Source organism: Chaetura pelagica, unplaced genomic scaffold, assembly GCF_000747805.2.
Source record: "Chaetura pelagica isolate M959 unplaced genomic scaffold, ChaPel_1.0 scaffold221, whole genome shotgun sequence".
NCBI lineage: Eukaryota > Metazoa > Chordata > Aves > Apodiformes > Apodidae > Chaetura > Chaetura pelagica.
This window is the reverse complement of record NW_009952533.1, coordinates 7,821,054-7,847,115: the sequence shown is the minus strand read 5'-3', so window position 1 is coordinate 7,847,115 and position 26,062 is coordinate 7,821,054. Positions and strand designations below refer to the sequence as shown.

The following is a 26,062-nucleotide window of genomic DNA, read 5'->3' as shown; positions in this document are numbered from 1 at the left end:
ACCTATGTAACTTTGAAGTTTTTTCCCTGTTGCTTACACTGCTCTCACACTATGAAAGAAAGTACAGTGTTTGGAGTGCACAACAGAGTAGAAACCACAATAAAATGGTGGCATCTTGTTTTCTTTTGTTTTTACTGTTTCAGTTGGCCTACATAGCTGCTGTCCAGATTTTGCTCAGCTTCTCCATTTGTCCTTCTCCATCTCTTACTCATCTTCATCCTCTTCCCTGGCAACCCCATGAGGTTCAATGCTAAAGATCTGGCCTGGGTGGCCAGGAGACCATCAGGTTGTTTTGACAAGGAAGGAAAACTGAAGATTTGCAGAATGGTCGGGGATGAAAAATTAATCGGTAAAGATGACTTGCATTGAAAACTACTAGTGCTTGATGTGCATGTTGTCTGTGGCTGTCAGCTTAGTTTCACTAATTGCATCCACCTCTGAGTTTTCAGTTTCCTTCATTACTGATGCTTGAGTGGTCCTAAATACCTTTTAAATAAAGAAGTTTAAAGCCCGCTTTTCAGTTGGCTCAAATTTTCAGGATCCTTTTGTACCTGAGAAACAGTACTTGGTCTTTAACACTGTCATTATTTTTTTCTGTGAAGGATTTTTTTTACTGTTAGTTGGTTTAAAGTTTAGATATCCAGCCCCTCTTGCCTCCAAACCCTGTATTCTTTTATCATTATAGGTTTTCTGTGTCTCACTTCCCACCTCCTTTGTAGATTTCTTCAGGCTTTTATGATCATATTTTAAAATGTCTTTCACTTTCCAGTAAGCTTGAATAAATGTCTGTTCCCTTGGTAGCTGTTAGGAAATAGCTCCTATTTAGCTGTAAAATAAGTCCTAATATGACAATTTTGGCAATGGAAAAAGTTTTATTTTACTTGTTCCTGTTGATCTTCATTGCGATTATATTTACTTTTTTTTTAATAGAAAAAGAAAACAAACACAAAAGCAAACCAAACCAAAACAAAAACAAACAAAAAACCCAAAAAACCAGCGCAGACTTGGGGGCTGAAAAAATTTTGTGCCACACTTTCAGAATATTTGTACATTTTCTGATGACAAATAGCTTGTTTCTTGCAGTGAACTTTCTGGACAGAGTACAAGTGAACATGCACTGCTGGCTGCTTTGGGGCTCCTCAACAGGATTCTCTCCCTATGTTCTTACTATAGGCAGCACATCAAGCCCTGTCCAGTGAATATCTCATGTTCATGAAAATTTTCTGTATTTTTTTCTTCCCTTACAGATATATTGAGGGCAAATGCTGCTGCTAAAAACCTTAGGTTGACCTGAGACAGACCAAATTATCTGTGTCATGGTCATTGGTGGTAGGTTCTAGGGAAGTGCTTAGGAAACTATGCATGTGTCGGATGCTTCTATTGCCCAGTGAATCCTTTTGGCTCTCAGCAATCAGGTTATGACCCCTTGAGAGAAGGGTAATTTCTGGAGCTATTTTGGTCAATGTATATACTTTTCACTTGTCATGGATAGTCTTGACTAATCTTTGGACTTGCTTATTTTTCACCCTTATGAGGTAGTGACTTTCCCAATCCTACGTACAAAGATTTTTTCTTAGAAAAAGTTGCAGTGTGAATGTGATAGGATTTTTTTCCTCTGATGTTCACAGGGTTCTGGAGGATGGAATTAATCTTAGAGTCCTGTACTTATACTGTAAAACAACATACTCTGATAACTGTGGTTAGATTTTTAGTTGGTGGATGTGTGTTCATTTATATTGCATTCTTTTCTGCATTACTCCCCCGCTTCAGTAGGTCTGGAAAGATTCAGGAACTTGAATTCCTTTCCTACAAAAAGATCAAACAGGTTATGAATGATAAGTTAAGTCCTAGTGCCTGTAAATGTAAAACTTCCACTTCATTGGAGAGAAAAAGCTATTCTGATTTTCAAATGTTGTCTATTGAAACAATTTAAATTATCAAGTGCAGAAGAGAATTTTATTACTGTAACAAGGCACCCCCTTGGTCAATATTATGTCTCTAGTGGTGGTAGTTCTGAGGGAAGTACAAGAGTTCCATAGAGGCAGCTGTGGAATAACTGAGCTTAGGGTACAGCTCTTCTTCCAGCTCCCTAGAAATTGGAGACTGGCTGCTGTCTGGAGATGTGGGATTTCATGTGCCCTCTCAAAAATATAAAAGCATGTGTCTTGTATAAAGATTTTCCTTCATATGTTAAGAATGTAACTTTTAAAATGCATTTTTAAGAAGAGCTAGTTTATGAAGAACTTTTTCAAGTTCTTTGGCCCACTCACCAACTTACATTCTCTGTTCTTAAGAGATTGATTACATGTGTATAAACACAAATATGTTGTTACTCCTATTGGTTAAGCACTTTTTAAAAGTGCATTAAAATAGTAATAACAGTGACTGTAAATATTTAGATCTCATTTGCCTTTTTATTTTGTGAAAACTGTAAATTCCAATTAGCATATTGTAATCTAAATGCAGTACTAAAGCTTTGTGTCTTAAAAGGGTTATATTTCATCTCTTGAAATGATAGAAGCAAAAGCCATTCTATGCTAAAGTGGCTGTTTCAGCTCCTAAATGAGGTAAAGAGAGAGAAAAAAACAGTTGAGTGTATGCTGCAGTCACCAATTCTCTCAACTGCAGTGTAGAAGAAACCTTCTGGGAAGTTATTTGGCATTTAACAGCGTGTTGTACATTGGCAGCTGCTGAGTGAAGCTGGCTTTTTTTGGTTAATGGTTTTCTTTTCTGACCTTTATAACTAATACATCTTCTTTAAGAAGCATTTAATATGTGAGGACAAAAGGTTGTTTTTATTAATCTCTTACTTTTTTTTGCATACAGAACCGAGAGAGAGATGGTGCCGACTGAAAGGAAATCTGCTTTTTTTAATGAAAAATAAGGTAATTAATTTTTCTACTGGTTTTCTTGACGTGTTAGTCTAATCTATAAGAACTTGAATAATCCTTTTTCATGTTATCACTTTGCTTTCTGCTTTTAAGGACAAAAAATAATGTTCACTTATTAGAATGGTGGAGATTAAAATAAATTCCATTGTTTGCACCTGTACATCCAGGTATTCTTTGAGCTTGAATCGTAAGTAGTCTGTGGCCAGATTGTGCTCATAACATACATGGGTCTATATCCAGAACTATTCCACCAAATCCACTGGAAAAATGAAAGCAAAATCTCACATCTAAATGAGGTATTGTGATAATGTTCAAGATGCAATTTCTGATCCCTACTACAATTTTTTTAGTGTGGTTTTGTAACTAAATTTGTTATGAAAAGTGGAGTCATTTTTTCTTCCTTAATTGCTCTTTACAACAATATGCCTAAAAGCAAGGGTCTGACCCTGACACGCAATGGAACTCTTGTAGGAGGTGCGGAGTACCCTTATTTGCCATTGGCTTTGTTAGGAGTTGAAGCCACACATGTTCTGGAAGGAGAAAGGACTAATTATGGAATTGCTCTTTTGCTTACCCTTTCTGTCTGAAATACAAACATTGCTTCTGTAGTTGCCTGAAAATAGAGCTGGATTGTAAAGAATTAAAGAGTAGTATGAAGCTTGAGATGCTTACCTGTTCACAGTATTTTATAATTGGCTTCTAGGATGTTTCTATACTTTATGGACTAGCAGCTGGATGGAAAGTGATGGTCCTGCTTGACAGATTGTATTTTCTGTTTGAAAGCTTTTTCGATGTGATATAGTGGCTTATTTTAATGTAGCAATGAATGTGCACATATGGTACACTTTTAAAGCAGTATTTGCTTTCAAAGCACTGTTTGGGTGCATGTGATAGATTGGTGTTTGTATGCAAACAGAATGAGACAGTGTGACATAAATGTTTCTCTGGCTTGAGTTTCATATGACTGCATTCCTCTAGGTGGTAAAAGGACCAACATATTTTATGTAGGTGACAGCAAGCTCATGTCAAGCCCTCTTGTCACACCTTTGTACATTATTGTTCTGCTGTATGACTTGCAGAAACTATTTTTAGTAAAAAGCTTGAAGTTTCAAACTACTTTTTTTCTACTTCATGTTCCTCCAAGTATCCTTTTTTCTTGGGAGCCCCTGGAATTCTGTTAAACAGTTTTGGGTAATATTTTGATCAACTTTACAGCTGTGAAGAGAGGAGTAGGAGAGTTTTGCTGAAATGAAATGTAACTATCAATTTTGCTCTGGAAATTTATAGAATTAATGTTAATATATTAGAAGGTTTAGTGTGGGTTGGTTTTGAGGTTCTTACAGTATGTGGTGGCTTTCCATGCAGTTTCTTGGTTGTGTTTTGGGTTTTTTAAATTATTTTTTGTTATTATGTATTTTAATGTGTAGATGAAGTGCAGATGGATGGAATTGGGGCAGTCTCAGTGGGACCAGCAAATGGACCAAACTCTAGGTCCCCTTAGACTGTTAAAATGCAAAGCTGTATTTTGAGAAACTTGGAGACACAAATTAATGGCTTGATACTGAAATACTTGCAGTACATTAATGGGAATTCTCCTTGAACTGCTGTGGTTTCACTGTTAAATAGGTGGGTGATTTTTATCTCTAGGTCAGTCAAAAAGACTGGTGACTTGATTAATGTCAGTGTTTTCAAAAGGTGAGTTTTTTCAGGTACTTTATTTAATTAAGGAGGTTGCAATAAGTGGAAAAACTTGGGAAGTGAAGTCAGACAAATTCAAATCATCACAGGATGATTGTCCACTGGAACCCAAGTGTGGTGAGATATAATGGGTGCTCAGTTTTAAGATGTCACAATTTACTAGGCTCTAAATAAGTTACAGAGACCACTATTTAAAGGACAGTGTCTTATAGCAGATCAAACTAAATGATGTGGTACTTCCTAGTCAGCTTATATCCTAGGAACTTGTGAAACAGTCATTTTCAGAGGCTTCATCTGTTGGGTACTGCAAAGGATGGCTTCTCTGACAAAGACATGTCTCTCTTTAATTTCAAATCCCTGTTTCAAAGGATGCAATTTATAGGCATGCTAAGTAAAACCAAAGCAACTTGTGTGCTTTTGAGAACAGAAGGTAGTGTACCCTGTAATTTTTTTTCTCCTTTTCTCATTCTAGAAATGAACAAACATCCTATCTGAAGCAGATTCATGACATAAATCATAGTTTGAATTTTGGAAGTGTAGTTTGCCAATAAAATAACCAAAACCAATCTTATGTAAAAATTGAGCATCTTAACAAGCATAGTTGCCAGTTTTTTTTGCTTTTTAATAGCCTACTGAAACCTTTGCTAATTTAAATAATGTAGAGTGTAAGAGATGTGCCCAGCACTGTGCTGATGAGACCGTGTTCCCATTTTTATTGCTGGGACATGACTTGGCTTAGGGTTTGAAATGGAAGAAAAGTAACTGATGTATTAGAAGCTCATGTGAATGTTGAACAGTTAATTCCAGAAGTCACTGCATTAAATGAGGACTGATTTGCTGCTATTCGTTAATTGCTGTCAGAGGCACATGCACGTCTGCATATACAAATCCTTGGAGTTTAATGACAGACTTGCAATCTAGTTCAAATGTACATAAATTATACTACTTGTATAAGGAGAATCTTCCCAAGTTATCTGTGCTGTAAACCTTTAGTGTCAGTACATTTTCAATGTATAGAAAAAATGTGTTTTATTCCTCTACTTTGTCATATTTGGAAGCAGCAGAATAACTTGCTTGGCATCCTGAGGATATTTCCTTAATAGAAGTGGAGTTGGTTATTTTGGACTTTGAGTTTGCTAAGAAGTAAACCTACCTGAAGGCCTGATGCACAATCCAGTGTCTGCTAGTGTTAGAGAAACTTCTTTCCTTTGTAGACCTTGGTGTGGTGTGGGTAGTTGGGTGGCTTTGGGGTTTGTTTTTTTCTTAATGTGGGCTGCTGGTGGTGGTGGGTGGTTTTGTTTGTTTTGCTGGTTGGTTTTGGGTTTTTTCCCTGATTGGTTCCCTACCATATTGTGCTGGTTGTAGGTGCAAAGTTATGATAGCAAGAGGTCTGCAGGAGTGGCCTCTGTGAGAAAAGATCCAGGGCTCTGAAACAGACCTGCAGGACACAGCTGAGCCCATCAGTAAAGCATGTGATGCTTCTAGGAAGATGTATTTAAGAAAGAGGAAAATGCTGTACAGTGCTTTGGAAGTGTGAGAAAATGCCTGAGCACGTGGATATGCCCTGAATGGGCTCCCCAGTTCATGAAGGACAAGTAACTACTAGGGAGAGTCTGGCACAGGGCTATGAAGATGATTAGGGGACTGGAGCATCTGCCATATGAAGAACAGCTGAGAGAGCTGGGTCTGTTCAGCCTGGAGGAGAGTAAGTGTGATCTCATAAATGCTTATAAATACCTAAAGGGTGGGGATCAGGAGGATGGGACCAGGCTCTTCTCAGTGGTATCTAGTGATAAGACAAGGGGCAATGGTCACAAACTGGAAAACAGGGGGTTCAGCAAGGAAAAACTTTTTACTATGAGGGTAAGAGAGCACTGGAACAGACTGCCCAGAGAGACTGTGAAGTCTCTGTAGACATTCAAAATCTGTCTGGATGTATTTGTGATCTGGTCTAGGTGATCTTGCTCTAGCAAGGGGGTTGGGCTAGATGATCTTCCGAGTTCCCTCTCAACCCCTAATATTTTGTGATTCTGTGAATGAGCAGCAGCCCGTGGCCAGCCCATGGGAGAAGCAGGCTCTCATGGAAGAAGCTGTAGCCAATTGCAAGTCTTTTTTCCACAACTTGTGTGAGTGGGAAATAGGGAGGAAGAGTGCTGGGCAATGGCTGTTAGTGTTACATAGTTATGTGCCTTTTTTCATTAGCACAAGAGAGGACTTGTGATTAGAAGTTTCAGATCTCTTTGCAACCTGCAGTATTTTATCCTGGTTTTGTTTTAGCAATGATTTTTCACTTGTAATTTTTTTTAAAGAACATTGCCTATTTTTATATTAAATGTCATGCTGTGTCATTTCCTTGTTTTCTGTTTTTAGGTCCTTCAGAATTATTATTTTGTTTCTATTCCAAGAAAAAAAGTAAGCAGATTAACCTTTCTCAATCTCTTTTAATCCTCATGCCAGTTCAGGACTGGATTCCCACCCCCCTACCTTCATGTGGTTGAAAAACCTGAACTGTCATTTGCTGTGTATCTGTGAATTTGGGGCAATTCCTACTGAAGTAAAGAAAGAAGCTGCCTAACCTATCTCTGGTTTATTTTCCCATATACTGATTTTTCCAAATGGTAATGCTCATAGTTAAATGGTTTTGTAAATGACTTTTCATAAAGAGATACCCTAAAAAAGTACAATTATGTTTTTGCATCTCAGTAATAGTTCCAGAGGGCCCATTATGTTCTAATGGGTAAACATTTTGAGATTCCTAGGTATTTTTGAAATTGTATTTAGGAATTTATTTTAAAATGGATTTTTGATCAGTAGTATGTAGTGAGTTCTCTAGGAGAGTCATTAGCATGTAAATCTTTCTTTCGTGGTTTAATGATCCTGTGGCTGTAACCATTCCAGTCTATTAGGTCAGTTTGTCCATGTGTTGGCTCAATAAACTCATGCTGCTTTTGTGTGCAAGAAGTCACCTTTTAAGACTCTTATGATGTATTAATTTTTAAAAGTAATCATGTAGGAGGAAAGAAGTTTAGTTATATGGATTACGGAGTTTAAAATGAAAGCTGTTATTAGTGCTGAAAGTATCTTAAATTAGCAGTCCTATTTCACACAAAATTATAAACTTGACACTTTTTCCCCTCTAATCTAAAAAATGTAGTGGTGGCAAATGTATGGTGTATTTGCACTGTAGCAAATCTATATGCCTGTTTCCTAAGCCCCTAAAAAAGGGATTTATATTGAAAAAACTTACACACCGAGCTACACAGGTGTGAATTGGAGTGCTATAATACAACTAGTGTTAGAGAGAACTAAGTAAAAGGGGGTGCATTTTTTGAGACTTCTCTTGTAATGAATTATGTTTCTGTAAAACTTCCGTAAATGCATTGTTGGCCTTACGATTTTGTACGTGAGATTATTCAGCAAATCTAAGTGGTTGTGCTGTCAAGAATGGCAAGTTTCTTGTAATGTTTGTGAAAGCTTAACATAAATTATGTTGTTACAGCATTTATCACAAATGTAATGTATTATTAACAGTTGGCAGAAAACCATCAAAGTGAGATTCCAGATTGACTCATAAATCAATAACCAGCAAACCGTGTGTATGGTAGAAATGCTAGAATAATGACATACTTTTGAGGGTCTGACATGAATTACATTGTGATGCAGCTGTGAAAATGTTACTCAGGTTTTCACATCAGAGCTGTAGGTAAATTCTGCCATAAAAATGTGAGAATGTATCAATTAATCTTCTCTGCTGTCAGGAAGGCATACACAATGTGTTTTCAGCACTTAAGCATAGTTTTAGTTTTTTCCTTTGTAATTTGATATCTTCTAAATATTCTTACAGAGTGAACGTTCTTTATTTACACTGAAGCTGTGGAACCTTTTCTGGTCTGTTGGACTGCAGGGTTATCTTTGTGTGTAGTTTAGCATTCTTTAAGTCAGTGATCTCTCCAGGGCATTTTGAAATAAGTGTCTCTTTTGGCTAAGGATGTACTTTTTATAAAACCATTTTCATCAGTGATTTCAGTTTTCTAGAGCAAGCTCTGTATCACTTTAAGGTCTGAGCAGCCAGAGTAAGTGTTGCTGTGCTGGGTAGCATTGCTTTGGGATTGAATGCCATTGTTCATATGTTTTTTTTTGGCTAAATACTATGTATGTGATGTTGGTAATTACTATGTTTTGCAGTGACTGTAAATCTGAGAAGCAGGTAAGTGAATCCATTTCTGTAATAACAATATCCTTTCAGTAAGTTTCAGTGAAATGTATTGTTGCTGTGTTGGTAAGATTTTGATTTACAGTAGGAAATGTGCTAAATAGAGAAGGAAACAAACTATGAACTGTGGCATAGACAGATCTGGCAGCCGTGTCACCCCTTATGTGGCTCAAAACTGTTAGTGCATTGCTGAGCATTCTTGGCCTCAATATTGCATGTGCTTTTGCACTTAACTGAGATCATGTTCTTGCTGTTGGAATGAAGTTTTATGTGTATATAACAATACACACGCAGGCATATGCATAAGTTAGAGATCAGGCAGTGTTCAGTTAAGAGCTCAAATGAATTTGGCTGTGTTGAGAGAAGGAATGTTGCCATGTGGGCTTTTTAACTTGCCTTGATAAGGTATTGTGTCCTGTTACTGTAGTCATGCATTCCAGTCAGTGAGTTATCTTGTGTATGTTTAAAGTCCCTTATGTGTGCTGGGCCTATTCCTACATGACAAGTTGTTGTATTACCTGTTCTTCTACTGTAAAGGCATTTTAGAATGCTTATTGTTTTGCATGGCTGAGTTTAAATAGCAGACTTTTGGAAAAGACTGGTGGTTTTAGCTATATTGGGTTGGAAGAATGCAATGTAGAGAATTCTGTGCTAGCTGAATGCTGCAAACTCTGGCCTTGAAAGCCCACTAAGCATGATGGACATTATGTCAATGCAGAGCTAGAAGGGAGGAAGCTGCTGTCTTCACTCTGCTCTTGAAGAGATAATGAGGGGAGCATGTGGTTGTCTGAAGCAGAACAGTAAGTAGACAAGCATAACTCTTGATTTCCTTAGTAAGCTGTTCCTTGTAGGACTGACCCAGACCTATACCTTTTAGGAGTCCTGAAGACCACTGCAGGCCTAGTAATGCCAGAATTCCAGGTCTCCTTGGGGTAGCAAGGGCACACTGAGCTTTTGTTACTGAGAGTCTGTACAGTACCACGAAGGTGTATGTGCTAACTGCTGCAGTCTACTTTCCAACAGTACTTGAAAGTGCAATTTATAACCATCAAATAATGAGAATAATTATTGGTCCCTATTTTTACTATGAACTGAAAGACTTCCTATCTTTCCTCTCCCCTCCCGCTTAATAGTAGTCTGGCAAGCCCTATTGCCTTTTTGTTATCTTTGATTCCCTCATTTGTCTTTTTGCTTCTGCTTGCTGCTTCCAGATGTTACTGACTTGTTCTCCTGATAGTGAAGCCCTCCTTTCCCTTCCACTGCTGTCAGAGACCCTTCTCTTACAACCTGTGCTTGATTTAGTATTTCCATTCTGTCTCTTGGTTTTCTTGTGTGCATACTTCAATCTCTTGCTTAACTTGTTCCATAAGATCTTCTTTTCCTTGAGCTTTCTCATGGCATAAGCATGCTTTAATCCTTCCTTTTCCATGCCTACCTGTCCTTGACCTGCCTGTTTCTCCAGCTGTGCCCATTACTCTTTCTAGCTGAAGTCTAGTACTACTTAGTTTACAGTGTCACCTACTGCACTTCCATGGCATTTCCATCCCAGTGTTCTCCCTGCTTCTTTTGCTGTGCCTTGCACTCTACCAGACAGTCTTCTACTAATCTGCTTTGAATAACATCTTCTGAATGAAAGCTAAGAAACACCTCTTGTTCATGCAACTCTCTGCCACTTCTGATGCTAGCTAACCGTCCAGCTGGGACTCCATTTTCTCCTGATTCCTTAGATTGTATTCTTTTGGGGGATTCATTATATGGTGCACCTGGAGTTAAAGATTATACATGAAAAATGTAACATACGAGTGCATATTCTTCAGTACTAAATTGCATCTATACATGCCTCAGTACCTGTTTGTCCCAACTACGCTTTGATCTTGCCTTTCAGAGACCTCTTCTTGTGCATTTAGCCATGAATACAATTTCAACAGGAATGAAACAGCTGCTTAATCTTTCCTGTCAAGTTCTTCCTCCCATTGCTTTTGATGGCTGAAGCAAACATCTCTTCCTGCTACTCATACCATTTTTAGCATTGCTTTCAATAAGGATTTGTTTCTAAGTACTCATGTTCTGGCTGCATCTGTGTTTTGCAGATTATTTTTAAGATAGACCCCTCTTTCCATCTTTGTATCACCTAATACTCTTCATTGGGATAATCTTATTTTGCATTTTCATTTACTGAAACATCCTTCTCTTGATCTTGGGAAAGATGAAATTTGGTTATACCCATTAGAGATCTTGCAAAAATAATTTTCCTAAGCTTTTTTTTTTGGCTGTTACTCTTTCCTTTGCATCTGGCTCTTGCTTCCTTCCTTTTGTAAGTTGTTTCTTTTTACTGTGAAGGTTTTGCCTGATCTCCAGTACTTGTTTTTCATTTAAAGCTTTTCAGCTTCTGAGCTGTATCCAGCACACTGCGTCTGCTCTCATAGATTTGAGAAACAAAATAGGAACTACTAAACCAAGACAATTACTAAAAAGTGTGATCTCATGCTCTTCCCTGTAAGTTCTGCCTTTACAAATCTTCTTTGCTGTGTTGCTTCTGAGAAGTTCAGAATGCTGATGCCATTTTTTATATTGTAAATTGTAGAACCATAAAATATTAAGGTTGGAAGGGACTGTAAAGATTGTCAGGTTCCCACCTCCCTGCTATGAGCCTTAAACACTTCCAGGGAAGGGGCATTCACAACCTCCCAAGGCAACCTATTCCAGCACCTCACTACCCTCATGGTGAAGAATTTCTTCTTGATGCCTAACCTAAATCTACCCTCTTTCAGTTAAAACCATTACGTCTTGTCCTATCACTGCCCTCTCTGGTGAAAAGCTCCTCCCCAGCTTTCCTGTAGCCCCTTCAGGTACTGGAAGGCTCCTATAATGTCTCCCTGGTGCCTTCTTTTCTCCAGGTTGAACAGCCCCAACTCTCTCAGCCAGTCTTCACAGCAGAGGTGGTCCAGCCCTTGGATCATCTTTGTGGCCCTTCTCAGGACCCTCTCCAACAGCTCCATGTCTTTCCTGTGCTGAAGGCTCCAGAGCTGTACACAGGACTCTAGGTGTGGCCTCACCAGAGTAGAGGGGCAGAATCCCCTCCCTGGCCCTGCTGGCCATACTTCTTTTGATGCAGCCCAGGATGTGGTTGGCCCTGTGGATACCAATGCACAGTGAGGGCTCATGTCAAGCTTCTCATCTACTACCACCCCAAGTCATTTTCTTCAGGACTGCTCTCTAGCCATTCTCCCCCCAGCCTGCATTTATCCTGACCCAGGTGCAGGACCTTGCATTTGGCCTTGTTGAACCTCATGAGGTTGGCACTGGCCCCCCTCTCCAGCCTGTCAGGGTCCCTCTGGATGGCCTCCCTTCCCTCTTGGGTGTCAGCTACTCCACACAGCTTGGTATTGTCAGCAAACTTGCTGAGGATACACTCCATCCCACTGTCCATGACTCCAAGGAAGATGTTGAACGGCACTGGTCCCAATACTGACCTCTGAGAAATGCTGCTTGTCACTTGCCTCCACTGGGACACTGAACCATTGACCACAACTCTCTGGGTGTGGCCGTCCAGCCAATTACTGATGGTCCGTATGTCAAATCGATGTGTTGTCATTTTGGAGACCAGGACGTCATGTGGGACAGTATCAAATGCCTTGCACAAATCCAGGTAGATGATGTCAGTTGCTCTGCCACCATCTACCATCTCTGTAGCCTTGGCATAGAAGATCACCAAACTGGTCAGGCATGACTTGCCCTTAATGAAGCCATCTTGGCTGTCACCTATCAACTCATTTTCCATGTGCCTTAGCAGATTTTCCAGGAGGATCTTTTCCATGATCTTGTTGGGTATGGAGGTGAAACTGACTGGCCTGTAGTTCTCTGGGTCTTCCTTTTTCCCCTTTTCAAAAATAGGGGCTATGTTCCCTTTTTCCAATCAGTGGGCACCTCGCCAGACTGCCATGACCTCTCAAATAATATGGTCAGAGGCTTAGCAACTGCATCTGCTGTCTCCCTCAGGACCTGTGGGTGGACCCCATCATGTCCCATAGACTTGTGCACCTTCAGGATCTTTAGATGGTCACCAACATATTCTTCTATAGTGGGGGATGCTTCATTCTCCCAGTCTCTGCTTTTGTCTGCTGTGGCCTTTGTGCTGAGGCTGGAGCGCTTATCAGAGAAGACTGATGCAAGGAAGTATATGAAGAACCTCAGCCTTCTCAATATCTTGCATTGCTAGGTCTCCTATTTCCTTCAGGAGAGGGCCTTTGTTTTCCTTGCTTGTCCTTTTATCCCCAACATGCCTATAGAAGCTTATCTTATTGCTCGTTAGGTCCTTGGCAAGATTAATTACATCTGGGATTTGGCTCTCCTTACCTGATCCCTAGCTGCTCAGAGAACCTCTCTGTAATTCTCTTGGGTACCTGTCCTAGCTTCCACCCTCTGTATGCTTCCTTCGTAAGTTTGAGCTTTTCTAGGAGCTGCTTGCTCATCCATGCCAGACTCCTGGAGTTTTTATTTGACTTCCTCTTAGTTGGGATGCAACATTCTTGGGCCTGGAAAAGGTCAAGCAGCTTTTATGGGCCTCTCTTCCCTCCAGGATGCCCCCTACTCTTTGAGCATGTGTGATGAAATTTTCAAGCATTGTCATTCTAAATGAAGAAGAACTAGTTAACCTATCATACATGCAAGCAATATAATACAATTGTTGATAAAGTAATGTTACATGTTTCGGTGTATAAAAGTAGCTTTTAGGTAAGCTGACCTTGCTTTGTGGAATACTACCTGGCTTCCTCTTCTATGCAGGACTGGAAATTAAATCAGATATCTTGAGTCTGTGTGGGTCAGCTTGTTGGACACAGGGTGATGGACCCTGTTTTTGGGACAGACATGAAAAAACATAGGATGGAGGAAGGCTACTAATACCGGTGGATTAACATGCTACACTAAAAGATAATTCCTGCTGCTTTGAATTTTTACTGAAGAGAATAATGGAAATGTTTTGTGTTTTAAAGTACAATTTACCATGTTGTTGGTATTGACTGTAGCTTGAGGAGCTGCTTAGCCTATGAAACTTTCATAACATTGCAGTGAAGAGCCCCTTAGGAAGATAAAACTATCAGATTGAGCACAGAACTGGCACTTTTGATATTGTTAATCTGAACTAGGCTATTACTCCTAAGATAAAACGTTGTGAAATAGTGTTTAAGATTGATCTTTGAAACACTGTACCTAAATTTCCTTAGTACTGAATGACTGTTAGTCAAAGGAAGAACCCCCCACCTTCTATTAAAAAAAAAATCCAACATCAAACCCCACACCAAACAAACGAACACCCCCTAAAACAACTTGTTGCATCACTTTTCTGTAAGGCATTAAACCAGTTTGTCAGGATACTGTTGATAAAATTTCCCTTCTCTGAAAGGGATCTGTGCCTGATATGAAGTATAATTCATGCTTCATTATCCTGTTGGATTGGTAATGTAGTCTGGCTGCCAGTTTGGCTCATTTTAGAATAGAACCTTTGAAGTTGCTTTATATTTTGTTTATAATGGAAGTTGTCAGTAGATGGCAGCAGCAGTCTCTTCAGGTAATAGCTTTAGGTTACCAGCCAAGCGAACATCTTATGCTAATGTTAACTAATCATAAAACACTCTACTGAAGTAATTCACTGAGGGCAGAAATTGCTTTTATTTTTGGCCTAAATTAGGATTTTGAAGCTAGAGGCTGTAGATTAACCTCAGTTTAGACTTTTTATGAGTAGGATGATGAGAATAGGGAAGCCAGAGGAGTGTATGTACAGCTGGAGTCATGGTGCAGTTGCAAAGTGATTGATGCCAGCTGGCCCAAGGAATTAATGAGTAGAGCTTCTTGTACCATCAAAGAAGATCTAGTCTGTGTTCGCTCCACCTTATACTCATTAGTGAAAACTGTATTTAGCAGAACTTAGGAGAGGAGCTGCGTGTACTTATACATCAGGGTGCTGCTTTTTAAATTGCATCCCAGGTGATTGTAACTAGCATTTTTTTCCCCTAGTGCTTGCTTTTGCAGTGGCTCTGAAGTTTGAGAGCAGTCTGACAGTACACTGTCTGCCCTTTTAGGAAGTGAAGCACAAAGGGTTCTTTTGTTCTGCCCACACCCTTTCTTTTCTGTCCTGAGTAGGGTTGACTTAAGAGGATGTTCTGTGGCTGCTGTAAAAAGCTTCAGAGAGGATTGTTTTCCTCTTCTTGAGGGCCTAAATATAACCCAGCTTCCACGACTTGGTTATGGTAGGCATGAGGGGTGACTTCTTTGTCACCTTGATATCAGCATGGGGATGAGCATGTTAAGGACAAGGTCCTGGTCACACTGGGACCAGAAGGTATTTTAGGATGGTGATGGGATGGGGGGGGAAAGAGGAGGTCAGCTGGATAGCTGGGAAGGATAGCTGTGCTTCTTACGGGCTCCTGGCTGTGCCAAGAAGAAAAATACTGGATTTTATACCCATCTCTTACTCTGAGACTTAATGAGATTTCTTTTTTTTCCCTGAATAAGTTGAGTCCCTCTAATTTAATGACCATTAAGGACAAAATTATGCCTTCTCCTTCAGTATCTTCACTAAGTACTACTATTTACTGTTCCCTTTCTTTCTCTAGCCAACCCTGAGAACTGCACTGATTGCTCCAAAGTGCTGGGTGATGATAGCAAATTTTAAGTTAAATGTTATAAAGGTGGTTTTGAGTCTTGTCACATGTATACAATTTGCCCTTATCAGTACAGAATTTTATTATTTTATCACCTGATTGAGTATACTGAGAGGCTATAGCTTTGTTTTTGGTTTTAAGTTTAAGTCTCTTTTGTTGGCATTAGTAAATGTTACCACCTCACTATACACCTGCTGGTTCCTCAGCATCTGTTCCTATAAGACATCTGCCTTTTATGACTTTGCAGTGTAATTTTTCCAAGCCATTGGTGAAGGACCTTGTACAACTTTTAAAAAAACATTAATGTATGGTACACCAATGTTTCAAGTCTTAGAGGTTCCTGACATGTCACTAGTTCTACAAAACCTGTTAACTCTTTACCTTCCTGTTGTTATTTTTATAACTTTCTTAACTTTCTCTTATATTATTCTGTAGTATAATTTCTACCCTTTTGTTCAGGAGTATTTCAATAGGAAAATCTGAAATATACGATTTTGTTCTTGCTTGTAGGAGATGGGTAATACCAATTATAGGCAAGGAATGGCAGGGTAATTAATCATCCTTTAGGCTTTTTTAGGGGAAGTTAATAACTATTTAGGGTAAGTCAATAACTATTAATAACTGAAAATGTTATACAGGTTAAAAAAAGCTTGCACTTCTTGATACTCAGAGCTTTACTGTAGCTTCATAGTAGACATACAGGAGAGGTGAAAGGTGGGGAAAACAATCTGTAGCTGAAGTCATGCATAATCCCTGCCTTTTTTTTTTTTTTAACTTTGTAGAAAGAAACAATTGCAGATATAATACATTTAAAAAGCATTGCTAGGTTTGGGAGAGTTTTGGTTGTGTGGTTTTGTGGTGTTTTTTTTGGTTTTATATATATATGTTGTTCTTAACTCTCAATGAAGTTGGGGTTTTTTATTTTATATATATGTGTGTGTATATATTAATTTGTTGTTGTTCTTAACTCTCAATAAAAATTCCAGATAATACGCTGGTGAGTTTTTGGTCGTGTCTGTTTGGTTTATGTGGTGCCTTTTAATCACAGGCATCTGGTCTTTACTTTGTTACTGACTTGCTCAAGTTCTTAGACTTTGGCTTGTCTTGAGTATTTGAAAAGTCTACCTAACATTGAATACATTTGTAGACTTTTGCCTTTGACCTTTCCTTTCAAGCAATATTTTTCAGGAATAGAACAGCTGTGGAACACAAAGAGAACATGAAAGCTTTCCTAATGTAAGAACACTGTGAAGTATTCCCATGAGATAAGATAGGCCTCAGCATTGCCAGTGATGTCTCCTTTTTATCACAGCCTAACATGCTAGTGCTAATGGATCAATGCTTTAGAGTATGCCAATTAATTCTATTTCTGTTAAGTGCATCACAGATACAACCGTAGAGTGGTACCTGAATGTTGAGCTCCTGTGTCCTACCAGCACCAAGTGATTTGATTTCATTGGAATAGGGATTATGGGATGCAGCACTGCTGCTTTGTTGAGCAGATTTATTGGTGATTATGAAGAATCTGCAGCTGTTCATTCTGTCTCTTTTTTTTTGGTGATGGTAGCTCGTTGTTGTGCCATAATGTTGAGGTGAAAGGAAGGAAAAATAACTTGTTTCCTAAAAAGAAATTTAAAAAATCGCTCTTCTCTTGAAACACCACCATTTCAAAATCAGTAGATGGAACTGCTTTTAGCTGAGACAGGCTCTGATTTTATGGTTCTCTCCCAGGTACACAGGAAGGTTAAACAGACTTAAACTCTAATGGGACATTTAGAGGATTAATGTCAATGTAGTCCAAGGGCATAATAGGATTCAGTAAGAGGACAACATGTTTGGCATTTTAGGATGGATTTTAGAGAAATAAATACTGTGTATGAGTTTGAGTAGCAAGACATCTTTTATTTTATCAGTGGTCTGGTAAGCAATCAGTATTACTTGGTCAGGATTTTATCAAAGCTTTGATTGATAGATTCCACTCTGCTCACCATTATTTTAAGAGCCAGGTATGGTCATTTGAAGCAACTAAAGTTTATTAACAACCTGATTAGTTCTTTGAGATACATGCAGCAGTAAGGAAATGTAAGTTGTGGGTGTTGGTGTGCGTGTTTTGTTGTTGTTGTTTTGTTTGTTTTTTTTTTGTTTAAAGTGAAAATGGCTGAAGCAAGAGAATAAAATGGGGAGGAAGTAACATTAGGGTTGGTATAGGTTTTCCTGAATGTGTCCATTTTCTTTTTACATGTATTAACCCTGTTAATTTCTTCTTTTGGGAAATTGTATACAGGCTTTAAGGAGTTAGGACTTAGGTCTGGAATGCCAGACACATGGCAGCTACCAGAAACCAAGGTATGAATTAGGATATTTCTGAATTTCTCTGCATTTCTATTTGATGAGCATGGCAACTTTTGTAAGGCTCATGGGAAATACCTCTCTGTTCACTAGTCATTCTTTTCTGATTCATTGTATGGACAGATAGGGAGGCAGTGTCTTCTAACTGATCCTTCCAATCTCACTGAACCTTTTAATGACTCATCTTACATTTAAAAATGGTTTTGAGGTATTGATTCTTGCTGTATTTTATCTTGGATTCTTTCTTTTTGTTGTTACCACTGATCACAGTATAATTGTGTTAAAAAGGCAGGATCTGAGATCTGTTCTGGTGCTGATTGGAGCAAGCTGTGCTTCATGTCTTTCCCACAGTTTCAGTTAATTTGCACGTGGAAAAAAAATAAACCAACTCCACTCTGTAAGTTATAGTATTAATGTTTTGAAGTAATTTTGAAGTTGAGAACTGTGCAGAGAAACTAGGACACAAACACAATTCCTGTGGTGAAAAAATAATTAACAGTGGAACAGTCAGTATTCAAGTGTATGTTTTTCTAGCCTATTCAAGAAGATGTGAAATTAAGAAAAAAGAGTATGTTTTTATATGCATTGCCACTAAGAACTTTTAAAAATCGTTTGAAGTACTAAATAATCTAGACCAGGGAGAATTGTGAGTAGGAAGTGAAAGGATAAGAGGAAACAGCCTTTAGTTTGTGCCAGGGGAGGTTTAGGTTGGATATTAGGAAAAAAAAAAAAATCGCCAGAAGGATTGTCAAGCTCTGGAACAGGCTGCCCAGGTTAGTGCTGGAGTCACCATCTCTGGAAGTATTTAAAAGACATGTAGATGTGGTAGCTGGTTTAGTGGTGAACTTGGCAGTGCTGCATCAATGGTTGGACCCAATGATCTTAAAGGTCTTTTCCAACCAACATGGTTCTATGGTGCTATGTATGAGAAAAAGCCTGAAAAATGATGATTTGTCTGTGATGCAACTCAAAGGTACGTGGGTTTAGCTTTTGTGAACATCAGTGTAATTGGATTGATGCAGTGGTAGCACAGCTGTAGCAGCCTGGTCTTGGGCTACCAGATGTTCACCTAGGGACTCCAGCAAGCTAGTGGGCTCATAGTGGGAAACCAGCTGATCCCTCCACCTGGGCTGCCTTGTAGATGTGTCCTGTGTGGCACTGAGTTAGTGCTGTGAAAGGTTGCTAGATTATAGAAAAAGTGCTGTGGGCTAAGTCATAAGCTGTTAGTAATAATCAGAGGGTTTAAATACCACTGAGACTTGACCTTTGTAGGGAAGCTTGATAGGCTCTGCTAGAAAATATACGTAGTCTGTGGCCTGGAGAGAACCAATTTTTCATTCAAAGTTTTATCCGGCAGATTTAAAACTAGGAAGAAAATAGAGTTTCTCCCCCTTATCTCATCTTCCTAATGAAGTGTAAAGATTTTGCTTGATTTTGGATTTTTTGATCCAACCCACATTTCCACTCTCCCTTCCCTGCCAATCCAAAAATAGTGGACATAGTGACACTAACATTCATCTTGAAATGACATGAAATATCCAAATACTGAAACAGAGTTACAGACCCAGAAATGCAAAACCCTGGAAAGAGTTTCTCATCCTTCCATGTTATAGAACACATGAATGCCCAGTCCTCTACTCTCCCTGCTCTGACATGAGTTATGTCAGTACAGCTTTTCATGGCTTCTGGAAACTGAAGCTGAGAGAGGAGAGAAAAGCATCCAGGACAGACCTCTACCTCTGGAAATCTGCAGAGAGGTAGGGCTGTGTGCAGTGTGTGGTTTTGTTGTTTGCTATTTGAAACTTTTTTTCTTCATTTTCGTGTTCTTGGGGAAAGGTGGTAGAGCAAAAATATGGATGCATAATTGTCCTCTTACTATTTTTTTAATATATCAATTAATTGATTTTTTTTTTCAAACTGTTCAGATAACTATGCTACCACTAACAGAACTAATAGGTAATTTTCTGTAACTAAAGAATAAAGATTTCCTGTTCTAGTAGCGAAAAATGGGAGGAAGAAAGTAATTGAGGCATTATTTGTGAAAGCTTAAAATATATGCAAAATTGGTTAAATTATTAAAAAAACTTTAATCAAAACTATCGATTAGCCAACATTGCCAGAAATGGCATAAGGAAACATCCGAAATCTTTATGACACAGGTAGCTACCAACCTGTTTCCTTGTTCTGCACTATTATGTACATTGGTACAGTGTTAAGCTTTGGAAAGATTGCATGTAAGATTGCTTAAAGATGTGCAGGGTTTGTCTTCCACAGCTTGTGTTTTAAACAGTCTTGCTTCATTTGATTCATGGAGTTAAGTAAAAGCTTTCTGAGTGCAGCAGTGAGCACCCAGACTGGGTATTTATCTTGTTTAGGTGCATTTTAATTGCATTTTTCTTTTGGTAAGAATAAGCCTCTCTACCTTGTGGAAGAATTGATCATGTTCCCCTGTGTCTGCCCCCATCCTGCCCCTGAAAAAATTTCTGGCAAAAAGGTAGCATGAATTTTCATACCTTGGTCAGTGACATGCCCTCGAGTTTTCAGTGGTTTCATTTTGGTGTTCAAAAAGGTTGAAGGAAGATAGAAACCTCTTACACTTAAAGCAACATTTAGACCAGTAAGAAGACTGTTATGAACAGGAATGTGCTGTTTGCCTTTTTGACTTTAATTTTATTCATGGAGACAGACTTTTCACTGTCTGGCTTCTCCCTCACTCTGAGTCCATAGCAGATGCAAATATCTTCTGTTCACATCTGCAAACCATTTACTTTTAGCTTCTATATCACTATTTTTGTATTTGAAAATTTAGTTCAGCCTGCTGTTGGAAATGAAATGTTTTCCATTTCTTTCCATTTGGTGTTGGAAATAAGTTGCTTATGTGTCTGACATGCTAATGCTAATAATTTTGTCATCTTCCAAACTTGAAAGAATCTGGGAATAGTCTGCAGAGTGGTTTCTTTAGCTGTCACTTTTAAATAACAGGGAATCCAAATCTTCTTTGCATACATGTAAGCTAATTTGAAATTTTCAGCTCCATTCCACAGTATTCTACACCATTCTCTTGAATGGAGGAATAATAATTTAATTATTTTTCAAAATATGGTTTTGAGTACATTTTTAACTATACAAAGCAGATAAATTAGATAGTAAAAGCAGATAGTAGAGGATGACGTGGAACTATAATAATTTGTTACTTGATTTCTAAATTGCTTACTCTGTTTTTTGATATGCTTTATTCCCTACCTTCCTTTTAGGAAGTGCTTCTCTTTGGGTGTAAAGCTCAAAGCTGAGAGGATATTTGTATCACTTCACTGCCCGGCCGTGTTCTTAAACCAAGTGTTTGTAGTAGTGCATTTTAAAACATTTGTCCCTGCTCACTGTGTAGAAAAAAAGTAACCTGAAATCAAGTTTTCAACCTCTTATGAAGCAAGCAGCATGATTTGTATGTATCATTACAAGGTAAAATGAGTTATCAACAGTAGTGAGCTTAGGTATTATAGAAATTCTGATTAAGGAAACATGACCTGTCCTTGTCATCTTCTAGTAAATGCTTTCAGGTCTTCATTTCTCCCTACTTATTATCAATCAGGAATCCTATAGGCTATAATGGGTTTATAGCTTTATGTGCCTCCATTTTCTCCCTGCCTCACGGAAGAAGCCACTAAAGACAAGGCAGTTTTGCACCCAGTTCTGCATTTCATTCCTCTGAGGTTATTTTTCTTACCTGTGCCCTTCTTGCTGCTTGTCAACATAGAGTTCCAATCCCTGAAAGAAGGTTGGAGGTTTCTTCCTGGTGCTAGATGCTACCTAAGTTGTGACAGCTGTCACCTGGGACAGTCCTGAAGACTTAATCCAAAACCTCCCAACAACATCAAAACACTTTTCTGGTGAAATGGTGGAATCTTGCTAATGACAGCTAAAGATCTCTAAATTTGACCTTCTACACCTCTTCTGATCTCTATAGGAAAACAAAAATGTTGCTGTCTGCTTTTACAAGATACTAAAATTTTGCATATTTAAAGATAATTACATATTCTGTTGAAGTTCAAAGTGATGAAATTTTAGAGATGTGCAGCTGAAAGAAAAAGTTTGGGAAATTTTAGAGATGTGCAGCTGAAAGAAAAAAAAGGTTTGATCGTCTGTATGTGGTCTTTCTTAGTTGCTTCAAGTTTGCCCCAAAGTTAATTGCCAAATATGTATTGATTTTTAAAAAATAAACACCAGATTTTTTTTCTTCCTTCTTAGAACAACCACTGAAATACATGTAACAGCTTGAAATACCACCTCAGTGAAGTATTGTTCTAAAACGTTGTTAGCTGCTTCCACTTTCTTTCCAGTCATGCAGGAGTTCCAAAACGGTAATAGTTTGAATGTTCTACTTGTACAGGAATATATCTTTTCCTACCCAAAGTGAATAGAAGACTAGTGAAGGAAGCCAGCTCTTGCCTGCTAAGTAATATTGTTGTGGCTTGTAAAATTGGGAAATGGAATATCTGAAACTGCAGCTTGCATTTTGATGTATTGCTGACTGTTATGCCTTTCAGAATTATAGAAGACATACTTAAGTATGAATTGGAGAATAATGTGAAGGGGAAAAAAATGTTACTTCTTGGCAGTGGTTCAAAATAAATTAAACTTCAGAAATGCTCAGTCAGGTGTTCCCTTTTGGATTCATTTCATTGTATTACTAAATCCCCAGCATTCTGTGTTGTGAATGACCTTTTCTATTTCAAATTTAAAAAAACCAAACAGACAAAACAACAAACAAACAACAAAACAACAGACTGAAATTAGAGAGACAAGGCTTTTTTTCCTTTGCCTCCCTGAAATAGGAACATTCAAGTCCAGTAAGTAAGCGAACGTTAAAATATAGGAAAAGGGTAGCACTTTAGAGTGAGAAGTTACATAAAACTGGAGTAAACACAGAATTTTCAATTAATTGGTAACAGGAGGAAAAAAATGGATAGATTTTTTGTGTGTCACTGGATCTTAGGGGGAAGAGATCAGCTCCTCCTTCTCTGCTTCCTCTCCTCAAGAAGCTGCAGAGGACAATGAGGATGCGCTTAGCCTTTTTTTTCCCCAAGCTAGACAAAGGTGAAGTCCTCAGCTGCTTCTCATAGGATGTACCTTCCAGCTCTTAACCAGCTTTGTTGCCTGAATGCGTTCAAGGACCTTCACATCCTTAAATTGTCAAGTCCAGCCCTGCACATAGTACTTGTGTTGAGGCTGCCTCACTGAACACAGTGGGATAATCCCCTCTTTTTGACTGGCTGTTTATGCTGTTTGATGCACCCTAGGATGTGGGTTGCCCTCTTGGCTGCCAGAGCACTGCTGACTCCTATTGACCCTGCTGCCAACCAGCACCCCCAGGTCCCTTTCTGCTGAGTACCTCTCCAGCCACTCCTCCCATGGGTACCCAGTGTTACTCTGTCCTAGGTGCAGAATCCACCATTTGGACTTGTTAAATTTTGCCCTATTTGTCAGAGACCACTGCTTCAATCCATCTAGAACTCTCTGCAAGGCATCTTCTTCCTCAAGAGAGTCAACAGCACCTCCCACTTTGGTATCACCAGCAAAGTTGCTAATGGTGCATTCAACTCCTGCATGCAGATGGTTGCTAAATAGTCTGTGTTGATATGAACTGCCCCTAAAATTGAACCCTGAGGAGCACTGCTGGTGACCAGCCTCCAGCCAGATACAGTCCTGTTCACTTGCAATCCTTTGAGCCTTTCAGCCAGTTCTTCACCCCAGTACACTGTGAGCTCACTCATTTTGAAAGTTTCCCTAACTGGTAAAATCCTCAGATGCTCGAAGTAGGTGGAGTGAGATTCAAAAGTCCATATGTGTAAGGTTGAGAATTTTTCTGTAGTAACTGAAAATTATTTCAGAAACTATCCTTTGATCCACTGAACATGAAATCTATCTTAAAAAAAGAAAGTATATGCATTTTTAATTGCTTATTTAAATAATACTTTTACATTTGATAATAGTGACTGTTTTGGTATATTTTATGAAAAATATATTCTAATTAAAGTTATTATAGGTTAAGCAAGCTTTGATTTTTTCCAAGTTACCTTCTGTTTAACTTAGAATCATAGAACAGACTCATAACATTATAGAACTTCCCAATGAACAAATGTTTGTGTTTCAGGAAAGCTCTCCATAGGCATAACTTGGGCATTTTCATCTTGCAATAAGTGTCAATATACCTTTTTTCTTTGAAAATTTTAAAAGGAATAGTATATGTTGGTGTCATTATCTCAAATTACAGCACTGAATCATAACCGAGTTCAGCAAATGTAGTCCATGAACTTTATGATTAAATTTAATTTTAAATAATGCATGGTGCCAAAAAGAATATTTCTGTGTTGTTACAGCTGCCTGTATCACGATTCAGACTGTTTTCTCTTTTGTCATTTTTGGTGACATTAGGTTTTGTGGTTGAGATGTACATTCATATCCAGTTTGCTTGTAGTCTTACGTGAGATTAAAGTTTTGTAGTACAGTCCACCTTGTTTTATTAGTCAAAATTCTATACCAAAGAAAAATCTATTAATAACTTGATGTCAGCAGTAAGTCAACTTACAGTTTGTGTCTAATTTCATAGTTGTGTACCAGTAACAGAGGTTAAAATAAGTGAGAGGCAGGTAAGGTATAAGGCTCTTCCAACTATTCCTGTGTGTCACCCACTTTGACTTACTGAATGTACTGTGGGCTTAAGGGCTTTAAGGTTATGCCATTAGTGTATGAAATATTGGAAACAAGATAATTCAAATATAAACTCAACATTACTGCATAAGTTTAACATTGATTTCTTAGATGAGATGTGTACACACTGTATGCAAACTAATTATGTTAAATATTCTCTCCAGAGTCCAAAAATGTCCAAATAGTACAAAGAATGTTAAAGTTATAACATGAACTAACTAGATGAAAGACAGTTTTCCAAATTGTTAATACACTTGTTTTCAGATGTTGTAAAACTGATGAAATAAAGGAACTGAGGTAATTTCTTCAAGGATAAGATGAAATTATAAAGCAGTGGAAAACAGAAAATAAAACGTGCTGAATATATTTATAATGATTAAAAATATGTACTGAACAGAAAGAATTCAACGTGGTTTAGTAAATTGAGTGTGTCATGGACGGTTAATGAAAAAAATTTGAAAAGAGTGCAAATATTGAAATTATTTAAAACACCTTTTTCTGTCTTAAGATAGGAGCCTGGTATCTTTGGCTGGATAGATTAGGAACATGTCAGAGGACTATTCAGAAATTCTCAGAACAAGTTTTTAGGCTTATTAATGACATTGGCAGTAAATTCTGTGCTTTGTGTTTTTGTTGTTTTTCTTTTTTTCTTTTTTTTTCTTTTCCTTAGAGGAAACTTATTTATAAAAAATCACTGAAAATCCTACTTTATGACCTCATTAGGTTGAAAAAAGATCTTTTGTTGTAGAAATCCTTTTCATAGGATAATATAGAGACAGTATGTGTCACAGTGGAAGCAGTTGATGTGAAAGTGCTCCTTCAGTGGCTGAGGTTTCTGAATGGGAAATGAATATACTGTTTAAATTATGCTCCAAGAATCCTGACTGTTGGGTACCCTAGAAAATATTTTGGGTTTTGGGTAGGAACATAGGTGGAATAGTGTTGGTTGATGTAAAACGTAGAGTAAGGGTATCAGTAAATTCAGTAAAGAATGACACCTAGAGAAACAGCAACTTTAAAGATGATGAATAAAAAAGAAAATATCTAAATGCTTTTTATGGGTTCTTTCATGTTCAATTGGAATCTGAAGATAAGTGGCGTTATGTCCTAAAGGGCACTTTTTCAAGGTGTACAGAATGTGCTTTACCTACCATGGTTCTTTTCCCTTATCGTAGCAAGGCAGCCTGCTGTCTCCTGTAATAGCATTGCCCTCTGCACACGGACTGTTCTCAGTAGGAGCAAGTGACTTTTTGTTCTTAAAGAACTGCAGAAATTGCTGTTGAGTTGGGTCTGATTTGGTGAGTAGGTCATACTCTCTGCACCAACTTGATCTTCCTGCCCAGAATTTGATGGTCAGACCATTTGTGAAGGACCAGGTATTTCCTTACATGAACATGAAATGTCCTTTGAGTCAGCCGACAAAACTGACTTAAAATGGCGTCTCCATGTGGCGCTGAACCCCCTCTGTGTGTGTGTGGGGGGGGGCAGCTGCTACAGGGGAGGAGCCGCGGCCGGAAGCAGGGGCGGGGCTGAGCGCCGTG

At 38.4% G+C, this 26,062-nt stretch overlaps 1 protein-coding gene across 1 annotated transcript in view; it reads left to right on the top strand.

Annotated features, from left to right (window-relative positions):
- The first annotated feature begins 237 nt into the window (after window positions 1–237).
- The window catches only part of INPP4B (inositol polyphosphate-4-phosphatase, type II, 105kDa), a 267,071-nt gene continuing 241,246 nt past the window's right edge, over window positions 238–26,062 (top strand). The window contains exons 1-2 of the mRNA XM_010008928.1: window positions 238–349; window positions 2,827–2,885. Coding sequence (XP_010007230.1) covers window positions 238–349; window positions 2,827–2,885 — 171 coding nt within the window. The remainder of the gene's footprint in view (window positions 350–2,826; window positions 2,886–26,062) is intronic.